Here is an 11,296-nt window from a genome sequence, read left to right on the forward strand (position 1 = left end):
CTGGCTTTGATTAAGTTGCCTCTTAATAGACAGCAATGCAAGGTACAATAAATGATGTTTAATGAAAACAGACACACCAGTGACTCTTGGAACTGGATTTTTTTTATCCCTGGAGAACAAATGGGAAGCCTACAAAATGCTTGGCTGTATCAACCTTACCGGAAAAGATCTGGTTACAGCCCTGCAGTATGGCACTCAGATGTTTCTCCAGGCCTTGGCTTTCTCTGACCTGCCTGACATGCAAAGGGCCTCAGCTATTTAAAGCATTACATTTAAAAAATCATGTTTTTATACTGACCCAAAGCCTGGTAGGCTCCAAGAACAACAAAGCAGGACTTACTGCCATTGTCGTCAGAATCCTCACTGCTGCTGGGAAGGCGACCTCGTTTCATGATCTCCCCGGGAAACAGCAGGCAGCCTGCAAAGCAATGAGACAGCACTTAACCCAAGATGGTAACAAGCAATCATCAAGTTGTGCTTCAGATGGCAGCCAGGATGCTGCAAACAAAAGCAAACACAGGGCCTGAAGTAGCATTTGAATTGCAAACAGTGAAAAGACCAAAGACACATAATTAGCTGCAATCATTAACAGACCAGGTTAGGTGGAGGAGGAGGAGGAGGGGTGGCCCAGTCACATGTGGGCAGGTCTCCCAGAGGTGTCAGCCTTCCCTTCACAGTCCCCAGACATCATTGCAACTACTCAAGGAGTCTCTTTAGCAGACTGGCAGCAAGCACTGCAGGAAAAAAAAATCCACAGCAGTGAGCACTGCTTGTTTGCTCACTAGACAGACTCATGCTCTATGTGCACGTGGGGCGGGGATGGGCCGTGCCTAGTGTGCCAGTGTTTACTCTGCACTGGGCAGGATTATGCTTCTTTGGCAAATCTTGCTAAAATAAGCCCAGTAACCTCGAGTTCTAGAAACAACAAATGGGGTAATGGGGAGGCGAGTATCCTCTCCCCATTTCCAACCCCTCCGCAGTTCACAGCCCGAGCTGGAAGAAACAGTCCTCATGAATTCTGGTCCAAACCCCTCCCTTTTACTCCTGTGGAAGGGACTTTAAAAGCAAAGCAGCTAAACATCAACTTCTTGGAGGTCACATTAGGGACATGAAACTTCTAACTAAAAGCCTAGTGCTGTTCCCTACTCTACTCCACTCAACTCCTTTCTGGACAGGTACAGCCTGGTAAAACTAATTTTAAAAAAAAAAAGTCAGGCAGTACAAATATCCAGCCCACCTGGTCAACCCCTCCCCACCTAGCTGGTAGTAAGTGGAAAGACTGCATTTATGAAAGAGGATAGTGGGCCGACACTAAATGGACAGTTACTAAACCTGTAGAGATAAAGCTAATAGCACACAGCTACTGTTTAAATAAATCCAAAAAGCTTCTCCAAACTAAAGTTACTGACTGCCTTGACATCTGCAGGGCCTTAATGCCAGCTCTGTGACTCCCAAAGAGGAAGGACAGCATTTTCAAGTTACCTACCCATTCAATCCCTCAGGAAATATGCCACCCCACTTCTCACTGGAAGTCACCACATGTGTGATATGGTGTGTTTCCATTGAAAATGCAGCACAGGAATAGTGTGGAGAACCAATGCCCTAGAACAAGACTATAATTAAAAACCCAAAGCTCTACTCTGAACAGACCAGTAAAGGGGCAGTTAAAAGGCAGAAGAAACATGCTACAGGGGACCAAAATATATCACTTTGGTCTAAGGATTATTTTGAGCAGACAGCAATTGACAACTAGCACTGGAGAGGTTCTCTCTGCCTTCTCCATACCTGACCAACAGCAAGGCATAAATTTCTCTTTTGTAAAGGAAATTTCCACTTATAAAGCTGCCCCCCAAATACAGCTCTTATGTGTAATCTTCAACTACCATTAATTTTACCCACATACTTCATTTTCCTACAACTTGCCATCCTTGAAATGAAAATCCTCTTTTCCTCTGTCTAGTCCTTTAACAAGCGATTATCCTTTTTAAAATAGTATATAAGGGGCTGGAGAGATTGTTCTGCAGTTAAGGAGAGATAGTTCTGCAGTTAAGAGCACAATTTTTTTTTTTTTGTGGTATTTTTAAGAAAGGGTCTTCCTGTAGCCCCAGCTGGCCTGGAACTCACTATGTAAACCAGGCTAGCCTCAAATTCAGAGATCCGCTAGCCCTCTGCCTCCCAAGTGCTGGGATCAAAGGTGTGTGCCACCACACATGGCTGCATACTGCTCTTGTAGAGGACCGAAGTTTGGTTCCCAGCACGCATGTCAGGCCTGTACCTCCAGCTCCAAAGGAATGCATCGCCTCTTGGCCTCCAAAGGTATCGGCACTCATATACATATACATATACACGCACACGCACACGCACACACACAATTATTAAAAATAAAATAAATCTGATACAGAGAGATGACTCAGCAGCAGTTAAAAAGCACCAGTTGTTCTTGGAGGACCTGGGTTTTCCAGCACTCACATGAAGCAGCTCACAATCACATGTAACAACTTCAGTCCCAAGAGACATGATGCCCTCTTTTGGCCTCCTTGGTCACCAGGCATGTACATGGTGTGTACACATATAAGCAGGCACTTACATACACACTAAATAAATGTTTAAAAATAAATAAATAAAAATCTTGAAAAAAATAGTTTATGAGCCCTGAATCCAATGTGCTTGGGGCTTTTCACTTCTTTAAAGTAACATACACCTCACACATTGTTTAAAACCATCAATAAAGTTTATATGCCTTTTTTCCTACAACTTTTTGTCAGAAATTCATAGACACCATTAATTTAACCTAAGCAGTAAAGTTTTTCAAAATGACAGTACAGTGCAATGTTTCCCTTATTAAATGAACCCATGATTCATTCAAGCACTGGAGAGATAGAAACAGGAAGATCACTAGGGCTCAGTGGCTGGGCTGCCAGCCTAGCCTAATCAGTGAGCCCCAGATCAGGAAGAGATTCTGTCTCAAAAAACAAGGTGGACAGCTCCTAAGGAGACCACCTGCACATAAACACACGTGCACATACACACACGATGCACAGGCACATAAACAGGCACACGCAAACAACTATTAAAGGAATTTACCATGAGGACCAGGACACACTCTGGGGGCTACAGTTTCACAGAATGGGCAGTCACAATACAAAGACCATTTCTTTTTCCCAGAATTCTACTAACCTAAAACTCCCAAAACTCCACAATCTAACAACCTCACCACTTCCATCCAAAGTTTCCAAGCAGACATACACCTGTGAATCACTCACTCCCCACTTGAAAAGACCATCTTCCCTGTCATGTATGTGCCCCAAACTCCACGTGCTGACAATTAAATTCTCCTTCAACCTTCAAGAAGACACCCCTGCTCCCCCGGGACAGAGGAAAATGAGAAACACCACTCATTCCCTACAAAAGCTTCAGCTCTCCAAAGCCTAAATTCCAAGGAATTTTAAAAGTTAAAAATTATCACCTAAAAAGGAATCCCTTAAAAGTAAGGCTGTGATGGTGGCCACCCAGACAGAACGTAGTTTACCACCTCTTGAGCAGGTGTGAGAACTACAATGGGTTGAGGAAGCCCAGAGAACACCTGCCAACTAAAAACAAGGAAACAATACTTACTCCATTTTCAGTGACTCAAATTTACCTACACAGAACAGCTTGGAGAACTTGAAATCACTCTCAACCAAAATGCCTTCCACCCAGCTTTCAAACAACACTCAGAGAAAGCAGAGCAGCAGTTGCTAGATGAAAAATGCAAACACAGGTCAAATTAGACTGGTGTCCCATACACAAGTACTTGAGCAAATCAAGCAAGTTAAACTAGTCTTTTCCTTCTAATGAAGTTCATTTTCACTGGCCCTGAAGATCCTGAAGTTCCTGAAGAATGAAAGCTGAGAGGCGTGCTTTGCCTCTCTTGGGACTCTGACCAGTGATGGGGGTTAATGCTCAGCAAAACTTCCTCCTCTGTGGCTCTAATGTAGTTAAGCCTTGACATCACACTGATTTATCTCACCCAGGGTTACCTGCAGTATCAGAAAATCAAAGTCCATGTTACTATCTTTAAAATTCACAGAAGACTACACATTGCAAGCATCTGTCCACTAAAAGCCAGCACAAAACCAAGACCTTCTGTGTCAATACCTCCCCAGTCCTTCTAGAGCAGTGGCTGATTGCTACCTACCTAGGCAGTAGGGAGCAAAGTCATAATCAACTAAAGGGCTACTCACAACACTCCAGAGAAAGCATCAAGCTGACCTAACAGCACACACTGCATTCCACAAACACCTGAACAGGTGGAGCAGGAGAAAACCATGTCCCTGGATTCAGGCAGCTCCTGGCCTACCTGAATGAAGACAAGCAGGGAACAAGATACCAGCACCCTTGGTGCTAGACAGTGCTCGTGAAAACAGGTCTATATGAACCCAGAAATTGAAAGAGTCTAAGGAAGATGAACCAAGACAAGGTAACCAACGCATCCAAGGCAAAATACCTTCACATGCCCAGCATGTTACTCTGGGCACACCTTCATACTTTTTCTTTTTCTTTTTCAAGGGGGGGAGGGGCTTCTGGTTTTGGTGATTTTTTTTTTTTTTTTTTTTTTTTTGGTTTTTTTTTTTTTAGTGGATCTGGATACCTTCTAGCAATAGTTTTCAGCCAGGGAGGATTTGTCCCCACAGAGGACAGTTGGTAAGCTCTGGAGGCAGGCTTGCCACTTATTTTTTTTTTTGTGCGGGGGGGGTGGTGTTTTTTTTTGGTGTTTTTTTTTTTTTTTTTTTGCTTGGTTGGTTTTTTTGAGAAAGGATCTCCCTGTACCTCCAGCTGACCTGGAACTCTCTACACAGACCAAACTGGCCTCATAGATATCTGCCTGCCTCCTGCCTCAGTGCTGGGATTAATGGTGTGCACCACTACACCTGGTTCAGAATTTTTCTTCACAATAGACATACCCTCTTTATATATGATTGCTGAGGTTTAGTGATTGACACTGTATGATTCAGTCAAGTCCCCCTACTTACTCATGGGTTTGGTCTTGAACCACTGTCTTGGTTTGGATGCATCTTCAGAAAAGAAAACTTCATCCCTGGTATAAAAGTGTTGGGGTAGAGCCTCATGGGAGATATTCAGAGGCACAGCCCTCATGAGTGGATGGATTACTTCCATTTTCAGGGTGGGTGTTACAGAAGTCAGTTTGGCCAGTTTGGTCCCTTCTTGCTCACTCACCAAAGAATGTCTTCTACCATTAGGAAGACCCTCATCAGATGAGGTCCCTCATCCTTAGACTTTCCAGTCTCCAGACCAGGAGCCAAATAAACTTCTAGTGCCTATTACTTGTCTAGCCTCTGACAACAGAAAACAGACTAAACCATCTACTTCCATCCTAGATTTCCTTCACACTATCAACTACAACAAATGAATAATCCCTGAGGTGACCTCCACAAGCTATGCAAATCTCCCTCCCCAGTCCACACTGAAGGTTAAGTACAAACTGTTGAGGAAAAAAGAAATGGGTTTTTATGACCTCCCCCAGGCAGTCTGGGCCAGGCCTATTTCATTGAAAATCCCTGCCTTTCAGCTTCTAACCTCTGCAAGTGCTACTCCTACTGCCCTTTTTCCCCAGGGCTCAACTCAAGGACACTACACACTCCAACTCCATGCATTAGGTCTGCACCACTTAGTTCAGCAATTTTCCACTATTGCAACTTTTTGACCTTGCTCTTCAACATTATTTAACAGTTAATGAACAGGACATGGTACACAAGCATGTAATCCCAGAACGTGGGAGACAGATGCACATCAAGTTTAAGGCCATCCTGGGCTATAACAAGACCTTTCTCAAAAAAACATACACACAGGGCAAGTTAGGTGGCTCAGCTGGGAAAAGGCATTTGCCACCAAGGCAGAGTTTCAGTTTGATGCCCAGAACACACATGGTAGGAAAGACCCAACTCCTACCAAGTTGTCCTCCGACCTCCACACAGGCACCATCTCTCTCTCTCTCTCTCTCTCTCTCTCTCTCTCTCTCTCTCTCTCACACACACACACACACACACACACACACACACACTAAATGTAATTAAAAGATTTTAACATAACTAATAATAATAGAGAAAAAAACATGCCACTTGTTAAGAGGTTAAGACAGATTCTTCAGTGGTGACCAAGGCAGTCTGAAGTAGCCACTGCGACAGTGTTTGCAGTGCAGGAAGAAAAGATGAACTCAAGATACCAAGTGCAGAACATAACCAAGTGGCAAGGCAGGACCCATGGAAAGTTACTAACAGGAAACCTCCAGAAGGGGCCTCTGGCTAAACAGACTTGATAGGATTACTGAAGTCAAGCCACAGCAAGACAGGGCCATGGTCAGACACCAAGGGTAGCAGATTTTTACTAGGAGTCTTTTTAATTTTTTACTTAATTTTTTAAGTTAAAGGGGGGTTTCACGATAGCATTTTCATATTCATGTCAATATGCTTTGTTCTTATTCACCCTCCTCCTCCCAAGTAGTATCCCCTTCTGCTTTCATACCACATGTATGCCATTAGCCTCTTTCCCCTCCTCCCTCCCTTAAGATCTCTTCCTTTAACAGGATTCCTATTCAAACTGGATTCAACAAGAACAGAGGAGGGTGCCCCAAAGCAGTGCCAGGTCAAACAGAGGAGCCTGAGTAACCCCTGCCTACCAGCCTGAGTACCACAGTATGCCTCTAAAGATTAAAATTTCTGGAAAATAGTGATTTTGCAATTTAAATATGAAATAAAGACATCAAATGTAGGGACAGACTGATGGTCAAAAAGAAAGCCTCAAAGGGCAGTTTACAGCATATATACTCCAAAACTCTTGGGTCAGTCCTCAACATAGCTGGTCCCGACAGTCAGCAAACCTGACTTGCAGGGATTCAGCACACAGGAACCCAGCGTCCACTTGTCATGAGAAACATGAGAGCTAGATCGACAGAAGGAGTCCTTAGCCAGCAGGCATTTGAGACTTTGCCCAAGAGGAAGAGGATTAGGAAATCAGATTTCAATAATACTGCTGTTCCTTCACAGTCACCTAAGGGGAGGGGTAACTGCCCAAAGACCCTGGCTGGATGGTTAAGCAGCCATCCTTTCGCATCTCTGTTCAGTGTGCAGCAAGATGTGCCAGGACAACTGGGCAGCTGTGTGGGAGCTCAATGTACCACCTCAAGGAGTTGAATACATTCAATCCCTTCCATTACATGTGCTAAAACACAGTACATTACCTACACATCAGCTTGAAGAAAACTGCACCATCTAGGATGCCACAAGTTGTGGACTGCTACCTGCCCAAGCCCAGGTGAGGTAAGCAACAGTTACCAGGCTCCTATTCAAATGCACATGAGAGCACAGTCCCTCAAAACATTCAAACCTGAGTCTCCTTTGACTGAAATTGAGGAAAGTAACCAAGCAGTAAAGTGAGAGGACCAGCAGAATGGAACCCATCCTAAAATGTCCCCAGAATTTGAGTGACTGAGTTCAGTGACCCTGGTGTGGCTCCAGGGAGGAAGGACTGACATGGCCCCAGGGACAAAGGAGTAATTTTACCAAAAAATAAAAAGACTAAGAATATGAAGGTGTGGGGCTGGAGAAATGGCTCAGTGGTTAAGAACACTGACTGTTCTTACAGAAGACCCAGCAGTTAAGAACACTGACTGTTCTCACAAAAGATCCGGGTCAGAATCCCAGCACCCACATGGCAGCTAACAACTGTCCATAACTCCAGTTCCAGGGGATCCAACAGCCTCTTCTGTTCTCTGCAGGCATTGCACGACACAGGTGCACTTACCTACATGCAGGCATAACACTCGTACACATAAAATAAAAATAACAAAATATTTTTTTAAAAAAAGAATGAAGGTGCTTATTCAACTCTATTCCCGAAAGGGACTGACTAGGGGAGACAAACCCTCCAAGACTGTGGCCAACAGGGACCATTTCTTAGTTCATAAACTCTACAACTCTAATAAGGATCACACCCGGGTGATTTTACTATCTTATGGCTCATATGCAAAAAAAGACTGCCTTTTTCCTCAAAGTATCAATTTTACACACTACGTCTCCATTGTTATTTATTTCACTGGAAAGAAGTTTCAGACTGTACTCAACTAAAAGCTCCACACTCCTGTGTGTACCACCTAAGTGCAGTGCTATACTGAGATGACCTCTTATATAAAGAGCCAGCCGAGTTGTTGCACATCAATGAGCCCAATGCTTGGTCTTTACTCATGAGATGCTCCCATTAAAGTACCTACCTCACATTTAACTGGACTAACTTTTTATTATTTATTTTTCATTTTATGTGTATAAGTGTATTGCCTGCATGTAAGTAAGTGTACCTGTGTTGTGCAATGCCTGCCCAGTAATCCCTGTAATTCGGATCCCCTGGAACTGGAATTACAGATGGTTGTTAGCTGTGATGTAGGTGCTGGGAACCTAACCCAAGTCCTCTGCAAGAGTAGCTAGTGCTCTGAGCCATCTCTCCAGCCCTTGACTAACTTCTGTTAGGAGAGTTTGAAACTTACTGTTATCCTTCCATTCTGTCAAAGGTTAAAATTTAATATCAAAGTGTACTCTACTTTTCAAACACACCAGGTAGCCTTACTTATATAAAATGAAAAATGATTTTAGTTACTTGTGGTAGTTTGAATGAGAATGTCCCCCAGTGGCTCCAAGTATTTGGACACTTTATCTCCAGTTGGCACTGTTTTGGGAGGTCTTAGAAGGTGTGGCCATGCTGGAGGAAGCACATCACTGGGGGTGGGCTTACAGAGTTCTTATGCCTTGCTGGAACTTGAGTCCCTCCCTTGCTTCCTACCCCGGCTTGAAGAAAGCTTAGCTTCCGCTCCATGCCTCCGCACCATGAGCCATGATGGACTCTTGCCTCTTTTCTAAGTTCCCTTTTTTGTGGTGTTTCTGTCACAGCAACAGAAAAGTAACTAACACACTACTCCTTTCTGTTTGTTTGCCAGGTTCACGTGGTTTCATATTACTTGATGACTAACAAGCTGCAATATTTGTGAAGTACCCAACGCAAAAGAGTATTTACTAGGTCACCTTCTTGTATTCTGAGTACAGATTTCTAAACACCCAAATGTACACAATAAAACCAATCTACCCATCCCTACGTGAACATGAAGGAAACCCACATTACTATCTCATTTTTTTTAAAGCAAGTTAAGGGGCTCAAGATATTCAAATTACAAAACTAATTATGTTTGAAGTCTGAAAATACAGCCACATTAGCCATATCTATTCCAAAACAATCATAAAGTTAACTAGACCCAAGTATTAAACTTTTAAAATATTAAGTATTCAAATAGTAAATGTTAAAATACTTCAACCTAAATATTTCTCTCCTTTTTTCGTTTTTGTTTTTTTCTCTTTTGAGACAGGGTGTACTTGTAGCCCCTGCTGTCCTGGAACTCACAGAAACCAGGTTGGCCTCAATCTCAGAGATCTGTCTACCTCTGCCTCGCAAGTGCTGGAACATACGCCACCACACCCAGCTCATTCTAAATATTTCAACCAAAATAAATGGGGTTTTTTTAATGTGTTGTCATTTATCAAACTGAAGAAAATGCTACTACTGGGCTTTTTTTTAATGTGCATGGGTGTTTGGCGAGCATGTGTGTAAACCTCATGCATTCAGTGCCTGTGGAGGCCAGAAGAGGGCATCAGATCTCCTGGAACTGGAGTTGCAGGAGGTTATGGGGCACTATGTGGGTGCTAGGAACTAAACCTGTATCCTCTGCAAGAGCAGCAAGTGCCCTTAACTGCTGAGCCATCTCTCCAGCTGGAGAGTTTTTATTAGCAACTAAAACGTCCTCCAAAAGAAGAGTCTGATAACTGAGCAAGGAGGTGATCATACTAATGTTCAGTAATGTCAGCATTAATAATGCCCTTGTGTTATAATGTGTTGTAACACATTAGTTCACTATAGATTCTTTTTTGGTTGGGGGGGGGACGTTTGTTGTTTGTTTTGTTTTTTTTTTTTTTAATGTGTATGAGCGTTTTACTTGCATGTAAGTGCACCCATGTTGTGCAGAGCCTGCACAGGCCAGAAGAGGATGTCAGATCCCCTGGAACTAGAGTTAACAAACAGTTGTTAGCCACCTTGTGGGTGCAGGGAATCAAACCCAGACCCTCTGGAAGAGCAGCTAGTGCTCTGAACTGCTGAGCCATCTCTCCAGCCCCTCACTAGTTTCTTCAAAAATTATTTGTGAACTCAGATTTTAAAAGTCAATAAAAGAAAGCCGGGCGTGGTGGTGCACGCCTTTAATCCCAGCACTCAGGAGGCAAAGGCAGGCGGATCTCTGTGAGTTCAAGGCCAGCCTGGTCTACATAGTGAGTTCCAGGCCAGCTGGAGCTACAGGGAGACCCTGTCTCAAAGAGACACCCACCCCCCCCCCGAAAAAGTCAATAAAAGCATTTGGAGGAATTTTAAGCAAATTATAAATAAGTAACTAGCCCTGAGCAAATCATAAGCTGCTCTCACTTTTCAATTTATAAACGAGTCAATCACTGCTTACATCAGAAGACAATGCATTAAAACCCCAAGGTCCCTAACTGAGCACTCAATTAAAAATCAGCAACGGAAACTGGTTGTGAGAGGAGGCTGAAGCACGAAATCTCAGAGTTCAAGGGCAGGCTGGGCTACATAAGGAGTTCCAGACCAGCCCCTTAGACTAAACAGCAAAACCTTATCTTTAAAAAAAAGCCAGCAAGTGAAAAAGAGCAGCTGTGACAAAACATCTGATCACTGGTCCTGGAAGATACTTAACTCCCTCAACAAAAGCAGCAAATTCATTCCCCATGTTGGAATCACCCTGCCCTGGCCTTGGCCCTTGAGTTTCCCAGTCCTACTTCCATCTCCTGAGAATTGTCTCCTGAGACTTGTCCAGATATGGAAAGATACCCAACACAGACTTAAAGGAAACAGGCAAACTGCAGTTATTAAAAATTATAGCAGGGCTGGCTATGGTGGCGTGGCACACACCTTTAATCCCAGCACTCAGGAGACAGAGCAGGTAGATCTCTGTGAGTCTGTGAGAATGAAGCCAGCCTGATCTACATGTTGAGTTCCAGACAAGCTGGGACTACAGGGAGATGCTTGTCTCAAAAAGACCAAAAAACAATAAAGTATCTTTATTTGTCAGGCATGGTGGCACACACCTTTAATCCCAGCATTCAGGAGGCAGAAGCAGGCAGATCTCTGAGTTCATAATGAGTCTCTGGTCTACATAATGAGTTCCAGGCCAGTTGGGGCTACAGGGAGACCCTGT

General features: G+C 43.6%; 1 protein-coding gene across 8 annotated transcripts in view; it reads right to left on the reverse strand.

Annotated features, from left to right (window-relative positions):
• Jade1 (jade family PHD finger 1) overlaps window positions 1-11,296 on the reverse strand; it is a 60,314-nt gene that overhangs the window by 38,232 nt on the left and 10,786 nt on the right. For 7 of the 8 annotated variants that reach the window (XM_008830268.3, XM_008830286.3, XM_008830276.3 and 4 more), the window contains exon 2: window positions 341-418. In XM_008830268.3, coding sequence (XP_008828490.1) covers window positions 341-392 — 52 coding nt within the window. In that variant the 5' untranslated portion in view covers window positions 393-418. Of the gene's footprint in view, window positions 1-340; window positions 419-594; window positions 645-11,296 lie in introns of those variants that run through there. The other variant, XM_029562055.1, reaches the window with a different exon arrangement.

The sequence above is a fragment of the Nannospalax galili genome, unplaced genomic scaffold (assembly GCF_000622305.1).
Source record: "Nannospalax galili isolate Female #2095 unplaced genomic scaffold, S.galili_v1.0 scaffold1631, whole genome shotgun sequence".
In the NCBI taxonomy this organism is placed as follows: Eukaryota; Metazoa; Chordata; class Mammalia; order Rodentia; family Spalacidae; genus Nannospalax; species Nannospalax galili.